Below are 18,372 nucleotides of genomic sequence, written 5' to 3' on the forward strand. Positions count from 1 at the left end.
GTTCAGTACCTTTGAAGGTTTTCAAGCCTTTTGAGATCATGCAATTTCTAAACATGATGACATGAAAATGCTTTTTTTTTGCCTAAATCATGATGATCAATACTTTAGAAAAGCTGAGTTGCAAATAGCGATTACCTGATTATTCATTCTCATTTTCCTTTTTCTTTCTTTTCCCAGCAAATACCTTGCTTGTATTTTACTGAATGTCTTCACATTTTTAATGAAAGTCAGAGATTTATAATAAAGCTTTATAAGGAAGTCTACACTATGGAGCTTTGTCACTACACAAAGTAGTCAGTAAGGGACACATTGGCATGTGTCCACTGACTTCACTAAAGCTGAACTAACTACATAGAAAAGGATCATGATTATCATGGCCCTGTAGTACTAGTGATACTTATGGTCAATAATATACAAATATTAAATTAATCATCTTAGTCTCAGTTCTGAATACTTTTGACAGAATAATCAGCACATTCATTCAGATCATTTCAATGAAAGCAGAGCTTGTCATTAATAAATTTAGTGTAAAAATATGTGATAATATATATAAGGTTCAAACTTACTTCCGTTCAATTCAGCTACCTGAGAAACAGAAGTTGGCAGCCTGGTCATTCAAAGCTATACCTATAACCAAGAGAAAGAAACAGTAACTGCCAGAAAGTAAAACTACCAACCTGAACTGCTCAGCCTTTTCTGTTGACTCTAATTAAACATCAGATAGTATACTGCAGGAAAAAATGTAGGCCTGTGCTATCACTTGTTTATCTATTTGACTATATTCAGACCAAATACATGCTTCCAAAACCAACAAAAAACATTGGTAGAACAATTGCTTTTGTTTCACCAGTTCCAGATCTATATATAATTACTCCCTATGTAATGCCCTTCACTGAGTATCACTTGCTGAAGCATCATAAAAGCCTGGCATGTCTGAGCATGGTCCCCTGCTGTAGGAGGCAAAGGAATTAATCCTTGTGATGGTTGTGTAACAGGCTTTTGTCCTCCTGCTACTAAATGTATATTAGCAATGTTGGGTGTCCATTTCCTTACTGTGGTAGTATTCTCACTTGAACGGAAACAAAAGAAAATGTTGATTTCATGATAAATAAGAAGCTTGCATGGCCAAGTGCTACACCTGGAATGTGACAGCAAACATGATCCTGCCTCTCACAGTATCTCTGTGAAAAAGAGGCAAAACAAAGGCAATGTTTTTCTAAGTTAACTTAAACAAGACAACATTTTTACTTCCTTGGTGTCTTTCTCATTCAGGAATGATCCAGAGGTCCTGAGGAACGTATGCTTTCTTACTGCATGGTTAAAAAATGCAGCCTAATGTATATGCGTTAGAGCGGGAAGTAATGAAAGTGCAGACAGTTATCCTTTGGGATGCTGATATAGGCAGCTCTTGTAAGTTACGTCTTACTGTTTCCAATGGAGGGGAGCATGGCTGCAAATCACTGGAAACTAACATATCAACATGTCTGTTAGTGCTTTGTTGTTAATAATCAAAATGAAAACAGTATTTTTTCCATTATCTATGCAAATATAACCTCTGTATCAAAGTAATTAATGAGAGGCCTGATTAGTCTTGTATACTATTAAGGGTTATATCCCTGCCTCCTCCTGTCTTCCAAACCAGTGAAGTGTTTTGATCAGTCATTTTTGAAGAACCAGACTAGACGATAGAATCGCCATGTCAGGTACTAGAAATCTTCTGAAAATATAAGTGAATATTGCCATCCCAGAGATAAAGGAAATGGGATGAGGAACTTTTCCTTGTCCTAGATTAGAAATTAAAGGTAATAAAATAAAAATCTCTTTCTCTCTCCCAAGCTTATTTACTTACAAATTTAGTAATTCTTTTATTTTTACATATACAAATTTGCAAATGGAACTGAAGTAAACTGATCAAAGGAACTGAAAACGTATCACTACTGTTTCTTAAGACCCTGTATTTGTCAAACCATTGCTGACTAGCTTCTGATACTACTTCTATCACTAAGGTTTGGGTAAAGAGCATAGCAGCTTTCTCCTGGAAGGTCCCAGGACATTTCACTTAATCTTCTGCCTCCCACTCTGGGTCTCACTCACATATTTCAGGTTTTCTTCCTGTGTGGCCATACTGGGAGCACTCACAACCTAAACCCACAGGAAAGAAACAGAGAAGAACAGGAACTGCACAAAAGCCTGCCTGGACAAATTGAGTAATGCTCCAAATTTGTTAAGCACTAGTAGATGATTTAAATTCTCCAGTGTTATTTTTCTACCATTCTTTTGAAATCATAATTTAAAGCTTTTATTCTCTGTGATCTAGTGCACTAAACACAATAAATGGTGACGTATTAGAAAAATATTAATGTAAACATATAATAATAATAATGTAAATGTATTGACATATGTTTATGATTATTGTTACAAATGCCTTTTGGGAAGGCTATATCAGATCTTTATCTTTAACCATGGACCAAAATTTAGGGTTCTGTTAAATGCATTCATTCAGAATCTTCCTGAGTTTCCATGTGACAAAAGTACAGTCTTTCAAAACAGACTGAGTCTGGCCATAACACAACAGGATCAGAGACATATTTCTGCTGCAGGGGAAAGCACTTCAAACATCAGGGTGCCAGTCTGTCAGCACTTATCACTCACTGGGTTATACTATCTCTCCAGCAGATTCCCCTTCCAAACTTCTACTTCGTCACACTCCTGACCTTGCTGCAGACGGCCCCTTCAGCAGAGTTCAAGTCTGTATCATGTAAGACATGGAGAGTTTATTCACTGCTTCCCATTACCATTTCAGAACTTTATTCATTGTAAGCCACAGTTATTTACTCTGCAGTTTGGGGTATGTTCATGGAAGAGGAAGGGATGAAGAAAAGTCTAACCAAGAAAATGTTATTCCGCAAAGAAAACAAGAGACTATCTGCCTGTTCATGAGCAATGATTGCTTCTGAGCCTGTTCAGTGTGCAAATTTCCATCAAAAAAATGGGTTGGAAACTGAGACAGACAGACCATATTGCACTCCAGCTAATAAAGTGTTTCAGATCAAGAAAAACAGGCAAGGCTGCATCACTCTGGCCTGTGTCATACGGACTCTCCTCTTTTTTTTTTTTTCCTTCAAACATTCTATTTGCTGTTCAAGCCAAGACAAGAAAAGAAACATTTTTAACCTTAAAGGTCTGACATAAGCCTCAAAATTAAATAGGCAAGGCTGAAGTGAGGCAGGTTTTACAGTTCTTAAGTAGCTACCCTTTGTTCCTTAACGGTAAAGTTGAAGCCTGGGAAAACATTTCAAGCCGCAAGCAAACTGGTAAAAGCAGATTCAACTGCCTTTAAATGCATTGAAATCTATGCAGGTCAGGGTCACATGGTACTGAGTACTCTACAAATAAAGAACAAGTGTCAATACCTTCCCTGATGAGCTTACATCTAAGAAGACAAAACAAACATAAGATGGGTGGAGGAAAAGCCTGTGTAACTACAGGGATATGGTACAGTCACCCCCAGTGCAGCCCTGACTTGAGCTTCCAGACCCCAAGCCTAAATCTGTATCAATAAATAAAATGTGTCAGACGTTATTTGCAGATCTTGAGACAAAGCATCCTGGCACAGCTGCTGTCCACACAGCTAAATCCTCATTCCCGTCAAAACTGAGTTGTCTCAGCCCTGTTGCCTGCAGATTATGATAGGGCAGTTTGGAAATGTGCTAGTTGATGAGCAAAACCCAGCCCAATGAGCACACCAACAAACACTGCAGACCAGTAATGCCTTTTAACCTTGTTTAAAATGCAAATACAGATGCAACCTATCTGCCTCCCCTGCGGTCTGCTTGAGTGTCCCTGCACCCACAGCGGAAATGTGCCACTAATGCCATCAGCTGAGAAAGACGGGAAATCAGTGACAGAGCCAGCAAAGCATCCCATCAAGTTTTGGCTCTTGAAAAACGCTGCCTTTCATTGTGTACTTTCTGTGGAAAATGCGAGACGTGGCAAAGCCATGGAAAATATTCCAACAGTGTGAATACAGATGTCTGAACCAGACTAACATGACACTCGGGTAGAAATTGAAAAGCGAAAGGACATCTATGTTTTGTGAGGGTCTGGGCAGATAAATTACAGGTGAAACCTGTGAAACTTAACTCTGGTTCTGAAAAAGGCAGTGCTAAGCTAAAACATCAACTGTTTTTTATGATCACCAAAACTCTGCTTTCAGAAAAAACTTTGAGAAAGTTGGAAAAAAACCAGCAAACATATATCCACTACAGTGCACACAAGCGTTCTCCTACAAGATCCTGCTTTTAGAGCAGTTCACCAACTTCTCCATGGATGTTCTTAGTTCACCTTCCATGAGATACAGACCTTAAAAGAGAGGCTATAAAAGCCATGCAGGCAACACTATGACAGGGGAGCACAACTAACCTCTGGTACTTGTCATGGCCCTTGTGCCACGTGTCACCACCTCTTTTCAGCCAAAGGACCTGCTCATGGAGTCACTATCGGGGCAGTCAGCATTAGCTGATTTACTTTAAATACCTGAAGTTCAGTGCTGCTGTAAATGGATCTGCAGGACTGAGGACAGAAGGTTCACGATGAAATGAGAGTGGAAATAAATAAGATTTTAAGATGGTAGGGGTTACAGACAAAGACGGTTGTATGGTGAATCCCTTGCTCTCTTTCACCACGTGCTCAGAAGAAGGGATTAATAACTGATCACACTTAAGAAACTACCAGAATTAGTGAAAGCATCTTCTCAGCATATTCAGAAGATGAGATGTTGGTGGTTTTTTGTGTTTTTTTTTTTTTTTTAATCAAATCAATTCATGAGAAAGAAAAACTAAAACAAATAAATAATCATCATGGGTCTTGGAAGAAAGAGTGTCAGGAAATGTTTTATGGCAAAGAACAGCTCTTCTGCCATCCAGCTGTTTGTTTTATTTTAATAATTCATGAGACTTGAGTTTCTGTAGCTTTTTTTTCTTTTTCCTATTCCAGAAGCCTTGGGGTGTTTCTCTTTTAATTTTGAGCCCACTCTTGAGCTGTGAATTCTTTTCCCAACATGTGAATGTGAATGATATGAATGGAGATTGCGCAAATACTCACCTCTTCTCTTGCCACTGCTCAAGTTATTTGCCTAACTTGTCCTGAGAGCAATGAAAGAAACCTTTTTCTTTTCATGGGTTTATTTGAACCTGTGGAAATCTCCCTACATGCTTTATAAAGTCTTCTGCAGAACTGAAGGCCTTTGTTTTGCATGAAGAAACTCTGAAATTAGGAGCCACCAGTTTGATACAGAAAGAATCAGGAGTCTCAGCACTTATACATCCAGGGATTCTGCATGTCCAAAAAAAGCTCACAAAAATAAATCATACAATGCCACAGAACAGGTACAAGGTACAAGGGCAGCAACAAAATTGCCACCATGGCTCCAGCTCCAGCTACAAACCATACACATTAAAAAAACAGGTGCTACAGAAAGCAGATAAATAAGAAGGTTAGTCTTTTATACTGTGCCTGTAGACACTATTTTAGATTTAATAGGCCAAATCCAGTTCTTTGAAGTTAAGGGAAATGCCTTGGTCTCTTCAATCACATTCTCTTTGATTTATTTATTAACATAATTTGTGATGTGATATAAAAGCACAGAGCAAGCTGTTATACTCCCTTCCACAATGCAGTCACCCAGATGCTCAACAGCCATGACACTGACGATCCTAAATCAAATCCTGTGTGATTTTCCTGAATACCATACAATCCTGCAGCACCATCAATGAATATCAGGGAAATTGCCTCCACCAGCCACGGATGCGGAAGCCTATACAGGTCCACGAGCATAGGAGCCTGTCCCAGTTCAGCAGCAAGAGACCGGAGATGGTGCCTCTGCTCTGAGTTTGCAATAGCATGTTTATCCAAAGGTGAAGGGGAGATGAAAACAAAGCAAACAAAGAAAAACAATAACTTAGCACACAGATTATTTGACTGAATCTTCTGACCCTGAAAAAGGCTCCCATGTTGTCAATGAAGAGATTCACCTCAGCTCACTGCCTCAAAGCACTGCAACCTAAGTGAACTAAATATTTTGGACTGGGGTTTGCTGTCAGAGCTGCTGCTTTCCAAGCTCTTTCTGTCATCGATATCCCAAAGTCTTCAAAAGCAATTAAAAATTAATTAAAGACATCCTAAATTTAGCCTTCTGAAAACTATATGTCAGTTTATCTAGTTTCCATTTACAATCATTAGAGAGAAACAGGCACTTCAGGGACTGATTACTCCCAGCCACTTCAGACTTCTTGGATGGGAAGCTGAGGTGTCTCCCTTCCTGCTGATTAGACAGAGAAACTACATGACTATCTTGTTGAGTTCCTTAGAGCCTGCCCTTTGGAGCCCTCAGTCAGGGTTATCAAATAGGCATGGAGCTCAAACAGGTGGAGTCATGGGGCAAATACAAAAGCACTTGCACAAAAAGAACTTTAAACTGGAAGTGGATCAGGGGCCTGAAAACCATAACTACAATCAATTTCTATCAAAAAAGATCTGAAAATTGGTGCTACAGGCCCAATGTTTTGCTGTCACAAGAAACAAATTCTCAGGAGCCATGGACCTGTCTATTTCCACCTTCCAAAATTCCATCAAATCTATTGCAAGGAACAACTATTTACAGTTATATAAGAGCAAATTACTATACCTTCAGGGCTCCAAGATAAATGAGAATAGTAATATCTCATTTCTGAGGTACCCCTTTGTTCTCTAACATACTTGTTAACTTTTTTCAGAGAACTTTTAACTCACGCTCTTTGTACATAGCATGTAAGCCAGTGAGGCTCTGAGTGCAGGTGAACTTTAAAACAACGGCTGTAATACAGGTGATAATATTAATAACACCCACTTCTGTTGTGCATATCTCTTGCACACTTCACAAGCTGTCTGTATCACTCAGTTAAATTGTTTTGCTTAATGCGATCCTACCTGGTGCAACAGGAACAATCAGTGCTGTGTCAAGACAGAGGAAGCTGCTGCAAACCCTTGGGTTACTGGAAGTATTTCTGCAGCTGAATTTGGTCTGCTTGCTTCACTTCAAAATTTTTGGTTGTTTTTTGCTGTTAATCTTGGAAAGCCTCCAAAATAAACCTGATAAAGTCCTAAACATCACAAAAGATGCATTCCTCCCCATACTTGTAAATCATCTTTGGCACACTTCCCGATTTCAGTAATTATAGATTTCCTCCAAGCTCCCTGCACATTGCCTGTAGATATAAGACTTTGTATGATCTGTCTTCTAATTCAGAAAGCTACAGCAAGCTATTGCATGAATCCCGTATTAGACAGTAGAGCAATTCAACACTAAAGAAGTGTTTAAGTCTCTGTATGGTTTTTGAGATGGATGTTACACTGATGATCTATTTTTTTGTATTATTTATACTGGGATAGTGCCTAGAGGCCCCAGTCAGGGGCAAAACCCCATAGTGCTGTACATCTACAGAGGAAAACGCAAGAGCCTCACCTCCTTGCAGATTATAGTCTAAGTACACAACGAATGACACCAGATGGATAAAATGTTCAGTGGGAGCAGAAAGTGAAATAGTTGTTAATAACAGTAACAGGCTGAGCACAACAACCACGTTGCTATATGTAGGCAATGTTCCTATTTGACAGAATCTTCTGGCCCTGAAAAAGGCCAGAGACCTGTGGACAAGCACTCATACACAGTCATCCTCTGTGTGTCTGAAGCACTGGACACTTGGAAGCCTATTTCACTGCCTACACGAGGCACCTCAGTGAGATTTGGAGGGTATAAACCAGAGGAAAGAGGTAAGTATTTCCAGAGGATGATTCAGAGCCCCTGAATTAGAGCATAAAGCAGATGATGTGAATTCACAGGTTTGGAGTCACTCAGGGGAACAATTAGGACTTTGGGGTGCCAAGGGAGTCCAGCAAGAAGCTGGTCTGAGTGCAGTTCACATAAACTCTGCCTTTATACCCTTACAAATTGACAGTGCAGGACATACATATTTCAATTTCTGCAAGAGGAACATCCAAGAAATCTTACAGTGTTCAGGAGCATAGTGCCTAGTTCAAGTCCAGGCTCTCCAAGGAACCAGTAAGAGGTGCATCTCCCATCTAATACATTAAGTCTAACTCAATTTGAAAATGGGCTTTTAAGCTCACAGCCTTATGACCCAAGTATACCTCTCCAATTAGAGAGTTATTTCATGTCCTGATCTGAGTCAGGACTGCTTCATACCCAGATAAAATCCCCACCATGTTTAGATCCTCTGTGCAAAACTTAAATCCCCCTCTAAGTCTTCAGGACAGTTCAGCTCTGATTTCCCAAAGCAATTGGTGTCGGATCTGCAAGGTCAAGAAAAAGCAATAAATATCAACTCCTGCAAACATATTTTGTTCTTCTGAATTCAGCACATTTTAGACATTCCCAAGCATAAGTCTAGTCCAGTATCCAGCCACAGGCTCTCTGACAACAGGTCCTTGTCCCTGAAATGATTGGTTGCTCACTCATCCTTCTCTCTTCATCAAAAAGGGACTCTCCCTTTCCCTGCAAAGCCAGAGAAGAAGGAAAATAACAAGCAATTGTGAGGGAAAGAAGAGTCCAGCCATGAGAAGATGAGCTCTGGAGAGGCTGGAGGTGGGAGCTATCAAACCAAGATGGACAAAGCCTGAAAGCAGGCCTTTTCTTTGAAGAGTGCAAACCAAAAAGAGTAAACTAGTCACGAAGTGATTTTGCTGCCCCGCAGGGTAACAAATGTAATAACACGAGGGAGGGCTGTATCACCAAATCACACCTACAGCAGGATAAACTAATTAAGCTCATCCTTCTTTGAACTGTGAACTTGTGCAATTGCATGGGTTAGTAGGGACCTCAGATAGATAGGTCATCTTGGTCATATGACCAAGTCATATGACTCATATGAGTCTTTGTTCATAAAACCATAGAACACCAGGTTAGAAAGGACCTCAAGGATCATCTGGTCCCCCCTTTCTTGGCAAAGTTTGACCTAGACTAGATGTCCCAGCACCCTCTCCAGCCAAATCTTAAGTGTCCAATGTTTGGGAATCTACTACTTCCCCGGGAGATTATTCCAACAAATGATTGCTCTTATTGTGAAAAATTTTCCTCTTGTGTCCAACCTGAATCTCCCCGAGAGTAACTTGTATCCATGACCCCACATCCTTTCCATGTGAGTCCTTGTAAAAAGGGAGTCTCTATCTTCTTTGTACTGCTCAACCTTACCTCAGATCCTCAGCATCCTACAGCTGCTTTACACATGGACCTTCAGCAACGCTAATAGAAGGTCACATAATTTTTGTAGCTCTCTTCTGAATAACACTGATTTTCCTACATACTTTTTTTCTTTAAACTCAGTGTCCGTAATTGTATTTTCTCTGAGAATCGGCCACATTAAGGAGGTAGCTACCACCTAGAGGTAACACAGTACTTCCCACCAGCATGAGGCTGTTGTATAAAAGAAAGAGACATTAGGAATTGATTTCCAAAAGAGCCTAGCTTCCATTTAGTTATTTAGACCTAGATTTGTCAAATGTAGATACTGGATACAACATTCATTAGTACTATGTGCACCATAGCACTTTCAGGATGTCGCTAGTCTGCATAAGGACTGCTTCAAAGAAACAGAAGCAGGAACTCTATCATCTAGTTAAGTTTTTAATAAAAGACTTCCGGAAAAGTTTTATGAGAAATAACAGAAGAAAAACACAAGTTCTTTGAGGTGGTTTCTGTCATCCCATTAAAATAACATCTCTGCAAACACACTCATTACAGAATTTTTTTCCCTTAAAATCAAGCTGAGTTGATTTTATTTGATCCTTTTATTCTTAAGATAATATTCATCTTGCCTAATTTCAACCATCTAAAGTTCAGGCAGTCTTGGCTCCCTTCAGAGAGGGTGGAGACAGACACTGCTGGGGTGAATTCATCCCCTGTCTCACATACTGGCACCTCATGTCTGTGCTGAAAACAGGAAGATTATGTGACCACCTTACACTACAGACAAGTGAAATAAATCCCATATTAATTAGTTTTTCTACTCAGTATATTTGCATGGATCCCATTGTTACAACACCAGTACTTTCTATAATTCTCACACTCTTTCTATGAGAAAAGGCAGTTTTTACCAATTTACAGGCATACAACAAAGCTGAGGCACGTAGAGGCCAAGATCTAGACTTGTAAAGGTGTTTAGTAAGTTAATTGTCTAAAATAGGTGGCTTTCAGTCTCATCTGACTATCGTGCAATGATGTAGACAAAGAAGTGGCAGTTGTGTGCCTTTAGGAATTTGCTAGGATCTAAGCAGAAGTGACTTGCTAAGGACATATGTCATGTAATTAACCCCAAGTCTCTTGAACTGCTGTCCTAACCTTTGGTATGTCATTAACATTAAGCAAATCCTCTGCTGTTTTTGGAATTAAACTTTTTAAGTATTTACAGTTATGTCTTCTCTGGCAAACTCAAACAAGTTATGCAGACTCAAATCCTTTAGTTTCTCCTCATGAATCAAACCTGACTCAAAGACTCCCTTCTCATTTTTATGCCTCTTCTCTAAGCACTCCTTAGATGTTAACTTACCAGTAATAGCACAATGAGGCTAAATTCTGTGTTGTATTTTTAGGTGCTACTTTGATGGAAGTAAACACACAAACACCAGCATAAAGTTGGATCTTTCACTAAAAGTACTGAATATATTGTGTTCCCCTCAATGAGCAGAGTTCTGCTCTAGTATGTAGCATCTGAGTGCTCTGTATCACAGTAAAATGCACTGATATTGTCTGTTGCACTTATAGAAATAATTTACCAAGACCTCAAAATTGAAACGGCATGTCAACACGAGAACCCAGACACAGTAAGATGTGAATCAGCACCATACCAACGGCTCTGCAATCACACCACATGGAATTGTGTATTAGACTTTTAATTAGAAAACAGCTTATTTCACTTCAAAAGCAGCCTCAGGACTTAAGACACTGTGACTGGTCATGCAGAGAGTTAGTGTGAAGGAGACACCATGCTGTACACTGTTATTCTAGTTTAACAGCATGCTGACTTCCACATGTAGACAAACCTTATCAGACCAAAACAGGCTTCAGCAGTGGGAGATATGTACTTCTTAGAATAATCTTGGGGAGAACTGCTGAATTGTAAGCGTGTCCTCTGACTTGCCTGGGGCTTGCACCTAGATCACAGTAAGGGTCGGTTTATAAAATAGGCTCCATTCATTTAATCTGTGATGATTTTACTTTTTTTTTTTTTATTACTATCTCAGTAAGGTGAAACAGAAAAGCAAGTTTCTGGAGGGAGAGAGACAACAGTCTCACACTATTCAAACAAATGACAAAACACTGTTTCGGGTACTACGTAAGGGCAGTTCTCCCCTTCTACATCAGCAGCCGTGATCCCTAACTAATCAAAACAATCCTGAATCTACTTTGAATTATCATCAAAGTCTATCCCTATTTTGTGTTCAGAAACTACAAGCACAGAGTACAGATAGCTTGTGGGAATCATACAGGTAAAATGTCATGCATCTTGCAAAAGAAATGCTTATTTGTGACAGGTTTTCCAGACTGCAGATTAGAGAGACAACTGATCAACTCCTATATTAAACAGACCAAAGAAACCTTACAGTTATCTTCATATTTAATCCAGTAGCTTGGACTAGTGCTTATTATCCAAATAGGATTCAGTTCCTGGGGACATGAAGAAAACGAGATTTGGCAACATCCTTTATATTGCATTGCCTTGCCCATCTTCTGAAATTGAAAAAGATAGAACTCCTGCACCAAAATGAGAAAGTTTTGCCCAATCACCCAGCTTCAGAACAAGGAAACATGTTTGTCCCTCATCAGGGTTTCCAACCTGTATCTTGTGAACCACAAGAGAAACACATTTTACACTAACCAGAGAATCCCACACACCACCATATCTCTGTAGGGAATGAAGAATAAGTACTCAGGCAGCAAACTCAGCCAAAACCTCAGTGCCTATCTGGGGAGTTTCTCCCAGCCTAACAGAAAAGCAGGAGGTGGAAATGTCAGCTAAACAAGAAAAGACACCCATGGGACTGAGGTCACATCTTCAACTTGAGCATGTCCAAAAAGAACTCTGAGCAATTGATGCTGCCTCCACAGTATAGCTGTGTTTTCCCTTTGAGTGTTGTCACACAGAGGCTAAGCCTGGGAAGCTTTTGGTATGTATTTGCAGCTCAGGCCGTAACCCATCAGTGGAATCCAATAAAATTAGTTTGACAAAAGCTGCTGGTCTTCTAGGAGGAAATGTTGGAGACACTGACAGAGGATCCTGGATGTATCTGATTGTAATGCCCACAGAGTCTTGGTAGATCTACAGAGCAAACTGTTTTCACAGTGTCAGTCATTGATTTCTCCATCTTCCGCAAGCACCTTTTCAACTTTTCTAACTGCTTGTGCTCACACCTCTTCTCCTGCGTGGCTCAAAGAAGGATGAAGAGAGACAGCACAGTTTTAAAAGGGTCATGTCATCCAAGCACCAGACACTATTGAGAACAGAATGAACAATACAGTGCCTACTGCAGGGCCTTGTGAGATTCCCCCAGGGCCATCACAAGACCATTGTAATCTCTGCTAATGCTTGCACTAAAGATAACAAGGCTACTTATATTCAAAGCCACGGCGTCCCACTTATTTTGGCCTTACATACCTACCATAAAGATGAGACTACCGCTTTATAGATAGTCTAATAATTTATCTTAGAGTTTCAGATCCCACTTTCCTTTGTGTCATGTGAATTCCTGGATGGAAAACAAAACACAATGAATCCAAACACTTTCCAAAATGCTTTTCTGACATCACTTTAGTGGCGTTTACCTTGTTTGCAGGGAAAGGAAGGAAGGAAAAGACAAAAAGGATGGAAAGTACTTTTTTCTTTTAAATACCATTCATTAGAACAGATTTCATTATCCTTACAACAGGGTAATAACCTAGGATAAAAATAGAAATAAAGCCTTTCTTTACTAAGAAAATTACTATCCATATTTCAGCACTAATCAACTGCAGAACAGCTGTGCCTATGATATCAGTGGCATAAACGTTATCACAAAGCCATTTTTTCCCATCGCCATGAAAACCTGACACAAGAACCGAAATCTGTCTGAATTTCTCTCCCTTTAACATTCAAAACTGCTACTGAGTAAAGCACCTCTAGGGAGTGAGGTTTTCTCATCATGTCTGGACCATTTCTGGGAATTGACAGGATACAGGTAACTTTGCCTGCAGCTCCTACAAAAGCACAAGAGACAGTTAAACTGTAGGAAGGAGATGACGTTTCAGAAGGGAGGAGTCTGGAGGCAGGAGCAGCTTGGCCTGTGCCCTGAAACCACCTGGAGAACTGCTGCAGCAAAGAGGCAAGGACAGGCAATTCCAGCTAAGAGTGGCCAAGCCCTCATGCCATAGAACACTGACTGACAGCCAACACGGACCCAGGAGAATGGAAAAAATTGGGAAAAACTATGAAGAATCTCACCCTTGATGTTAAACTAAATATGATACTTTCATTCTGCCTATTTTTCTTCTCTTGCTTTGAAACCAGATGTTTGGGATTGTACTGTTTGCAGCATATACCTCCTGCTTTCCCATCAGACTGTGAAAAGGTACAGAAATTGCGATTGGAGCTTTCAGCAGTGTTTTGTGCATAAGTATTTAGTCTTCATCCTTGCACATCAATGTACAACAGCAGTAAATGGAGAATAAAGAACAAACCTTCCATCACTGTAAGAGGCAAAGCACAACAATTTGTCTGTCACTAAGTAGCAGGATTTGATTTTAAGTGCCATCGAAGAGATCAATGTCTGCGTTACCAGTTTCAAAACAGTGCTCATGTCACCATTTAGAAACAATGAGATGTAGCAAAGTCACAGGAAGCAAAGGAAACAGGAGCTTCAGGCTCATGGGCACAGACGGCATAATTGATCTGTACTTAAAAGTGCAAATCTATCCAGGAAAGAAACAAAACAGAAACCGAAACAAATCCCAAAACCAAACAAAATAAAACAAATTTTCAGAGGGATACTCTGAGAGTATCAGTCTACCATTTCCCCCTTCACATATATTTTATATTGTGAGTTTAATCAGTCTTCAGCCTAAGCAGTCTATAATGTCTTTTTCTAAAGGTGGAAAATCTTCCCATATGAAAACTCCCTTAATTTCACTGAAAGATGCACAGTTTTTGGGGATGCTGTCTTGTGAAAGGTATTTCTTTGCCATATATTCATTTTTCACTTTTTTCAAGCTGAGGTAGCTTTCTGAGATAATAAATGTCTGCTGTTTGTAGATGTCACTAGAGGACTATAAACACCAAGTCAGAACTACAGAACAAATCTGTATGCTGCAAATGGTATTACCCAGGACACCCATATAAAGAAGATGATAGACAACACAGAGCAGCAGACATAAATTAATCTTTTCTTCTAGAAACAGGACCTAAAAGTCCCTTAGGCCTGAACAATGTTAGCAGCTCTCTTAGATGCCTCAGTTCTCTCCTTTTTTCCTCAGTTAGTTGGGACTGACATTTAAAAAATTGCCGACAGTCAGCTTTTTCCTTAAAGCCTTCAGAATTTTCAGATCAATTTACAAAATAATGAGTCTTAAACTCCTTGGATTTCATCAGATCTGAGAAAAACTCAATTCTGACAACATTATATACTGTAGAAGACATCAGATCAACAGACCACAATGATTCAGGCAGTAGTTATGTAAAGCATCCTTGTCTGTTAAAATTGCTTTAGCCAAAAGATTAGATTAATAACAGAGATTTATGATCTTAACTGCTTCTTCAGTTAGCCAGGTTCAGCAACAGAGACAAGTATAAAACCTGCCTTTTGCTGTTACCAGGCTTCGCATTTAGCCAAACCTACTTAACAACACGTCCACCATAGCACCTGGGCCATTGGGTACACATACAATAAATTCCTTGTTCTTCCAAATGTTCAGTGCCTGTGGTGCTCAAAACCAGGCACTACCCTGCCCACCTTACTTGCAAAGCCAAGGTGAGCTCCAAGCGTGTCCAGCTCTCCCACAGAAGACCTACCCCTCATAAAACCTTTTACCCAGCAGTCCCAAGATTAGTACATTCCTTTAGGAACAGGTAGGATTGGACTCCTAATGATTAATTGAACAGTTTAGTTCAGTATCAAATAGGAACTATCAACACCAATGCCACAACATTAATTGGAGCAGGTCCAGTGAGAGAAATCTTATCCCTGAAAGGTGATGCTCTGACTATGCCACGCCACAGTCCTTTTCTGTTGGGCCTTTGATAACAGAGCACTTGCAACAAAGTGGAACCATAGTAGCTGAGAAAGTTGTGGTACCAAGCACCAACAACACCACCGTGCAGACCACAGCTGAAAAACAGATCACCTCAGGCAAGAGCAGGCACCTGAACCACTGAAATACATGCTAGGGAATTTTTTTTATTACTATTATTTTAGATTTTGACACAAGGAAGACTACCCTACATAGATACCTATCGGCTGGAGGAGGTCATGGCTATGGATCCTAAATGAATTTTGATGCTTAAATCTGCAGCTCCGGGACTAAGCTGCAGGGACTACTCCTCATGATCTGGGGCTTTTGGAGATCACACCACAATAATCCAGGCAGTGACAAGAAGCAATAGCACTTGCTTAGTGCTTCAGCTGCTAGCTTGCCTTTACAACTCTTCTCTCCAAATGCTTTCAGTCTGTACTGTTAACTTAAATATCTGGTTTTCTCTTTCGGCTTTTAGAGCTTCTCATGTCTTCTAAAGACATAGCACTGGTGTTAACCTGTACGAATGACTCAAGTAATCTCAGTCACATGTCTCTAATTTACACCAACTGAAGATGCAGCTTGTTATACCTTGATTATTTTGGAATAACCATTGTGTGCTACTGTCATCCTCATGGACACCGTCCACTTCCTCCGTGCAGCAGCTGTATCTAGCACAAAGGCTTAGTCTCCAACTCAAAATATTACATGGCTCAATGGATCCAAGAATTCCAGATTTGTTCATGTGGAGACTTTGTGCCTCTAGAAAACCTTTAAATTCCTTATAATACAACTCCCCAGAATAAATTGGATTCTGTGAAGCTGCATTGTTCAGAAATTAATCTGCTAAACTATGGAGGTCACAGGATCCAAAAGTCAGGTTAACTCAATGTAATTAATTCATTGAGGCATTAGCCCAAATTTGCTGTTTATCTTTCACAACAGAGGATCTCATAATGCCATACAAATTGAATTTTGCACTGATGCTTGTATTATTCAACAACTGAAAAACAGGCTGAGATCTCTGTTTATTCTATGAAATAAACCTGATTCTATTACTTGTCTTCTGGAGGAACCTGTGGTTCTCAGTCTTCCATGCTTGCTGACTGTTGCCCCACACTGTGCTTGAAAGCTGGTTCAGGTTTTTGTTTAATTGTATACATCACTGGTACTGAACACAAGAGGACCTTCATTTCTGACTGGAACCAACAGATGCTACTGCAATATAGCTAATAAATTAATAAGAAATTCACTGAATGAGAACAAGTCCACTGCTCGTAACTAATAATTATACAAAAAGAAGTGATAAATTATGACTGTCCATACTGTCCATATCTTATGCATGCTTCCTACTGAAAACAAGAATTTAAAGAAATGTAGAAGACAGACACAAACAAATTTGATCCTGCATCTCCTCTGATTTCTGTTAAGCAGCAGCGGATCTTCAGATATGCAAGATGCAATCATCCTGCTAGGACATACTGTAGTAGCTTTGAAGATTTATTTATGTCTTTAATAAATGTTTTCAGGCACCTGTTTAAAAAGAAAACAAGTTGTGAAATCAAGTAAATGGTTGGTATTTTCTTAGCAGGTGGTAGATGTCAGTAAAATAGTCAGAAGAACCTTACAGTTAAGGTTGGTTCTTTATGTAAATCTTGGAGAAAAGGAACTGTATTTGCAGCAGTACATCATTCCTTGTCATTGTCCTTCACTTTATTTCCCTCTCTTGAAGTGTAGCTGTTCAGCTCTTTTGATATCAAAGGGTATTATGAACAGTTTTCCTCTATTATGCTGTTCCTAAAGGCTTTTAGTGTAAGTCTTCATAAAAACTCACATATGTGCATTATAAATTTACAGGGAATAAGTTCCATATGGAAAATTAATCATATTTCTCCTTACTATTTTTTAGCAGAGATTTTGACATTAAGCACGAGAGCAACAGACATTGTTTTAATTCTTCATTGTGGAAGGGAAAAAAAAAAAAAAAATCAACTTTTGCCTTGGGTTGAGAAAGGATTTTTTACATACTCCCTCTTGCAGTGTCTCCCTTGCAAAACCAAAAAAGGATTTTAGACGGACAAAAAGTAACCACAATTATATGGAGTGTGTCATTGATAAATTCCAGGGGAATACAACAAGCTAGGTAGGCACATACCATTAGATCTAGCTGTGCAAAATGTTAAAATGCTAGCCAAGATTAAGCTGGAATATTTGGCCACATCAGCCCTTGGGACTGCATTTAACTTTTAAAAGACTTGATCTCACTCTAGATTTAAACTTTAGCAAAATACCTCTTTCAAGAAAGCAATTTACACAGCAGTCTCTTTAAACATGTGCTTCAGTCCCTTGAAGCCACTACATACAGAGAGACTGAGAACAGACGTGGGTCTTTCATTTCATGACAGCCTTAGTTTTATGTAATTTTCAGTTAATCCTAGGCTTTCTGTTGCCAGTGCATTTACTCCTGAATTATGCTGATGCAAGATGAGATGAGACTCAGGGCTGCAGTGACTTCAGAATTTTTGGAAGGGCTCATTCCAGGAAAACTGGTAACTTCTCCCTGTCCTCTTGGAAAAAAAAAACAAAACAAAACAACAGTCCAGAATGTCATTGGAGTATGCTCAGATGTTACAGAACTTTTAGCCTCTCTTCTTCTGCAAGACATCTGCTTCCTGCAAGTTTCCTGATGCACTGATCAACTAAACTGGAAACAGCTTAATTATTTATATTTATTTTGCTTTTAAACTGACCACATTAAAAGAAGAAGCTCACACTTATTCTTATTTCTGTTTATAATAACACAGAAAGAAAAATAAAGATGTCCAAAAGATACAGAAAGCTGAGTAATATATACAGTGTGAAATTCAGGCAGAGCAGAAGGTCCTCATGAGTTACAGGTCTCCAAGTACATATAAACTCTAAGGCATGAATTTGTCTTTAGCCATATTTATGCAGGACCCTTTAGGATTTGTCCTGCAACTTAAGGTTGCAAATAAACGCCTTTAATGTACTGTGCTTAGTCTGAGCAGTGAAGCTGACTATAAGGTAAACTGTTAGGT

At 39.4% G+C, this 18,372-nt stretch overlaps 1 protein-coding gene across 3 annotated transcripts in view; it reads right to left on the reverse strand.

The window, feature by feature from the left end:
- The window catches only part of SEMA3D (semaphorin 3D), a 138,117-nt gene that overhangs the window by 115,413 nt on the left and 4,332 nt on the right, over positions 1-18,372 (reverse strand). Inside the window, exon 1 of one of the 3 annotated variants that reach the window (XM_057422512.1) lies at positions 1,054-1,118. The exons of the other annotated variants lie outside the window; for them this stretch is intronic. Within the exon in view, the coding sequence (XP_057278495.1) occupies positions 1,054-1,103 (50 nt within the window). The 5' untranslated portion in view covers positions 1,104-1,118. Of the gene's footprint in view, positions 1-1,053; positions 1,119-18,372 lie in introns of those variants that run through there. 3 annotated transcript variants of the gene reach the window in all.

This window comes from Pezoporus wallicus, unplaced genomic scaffold (genome assembly GCF_028554395.1).
Source record: "Pezoporus wallicus isolate ANWC-B61680 ecotype Strahan unplaced genomic scaffold, APGP_CSIRO_Pwel_v1 contig_3058, whole genome shotgun sequence".
NCBI classification, from domain to species: domain Eukaryota; kingdom Metazoa; phylum Chordata; class Aves; order Psittaciformes; family Psittacidae; genus Pezoporus; species Pezoporus wallicus.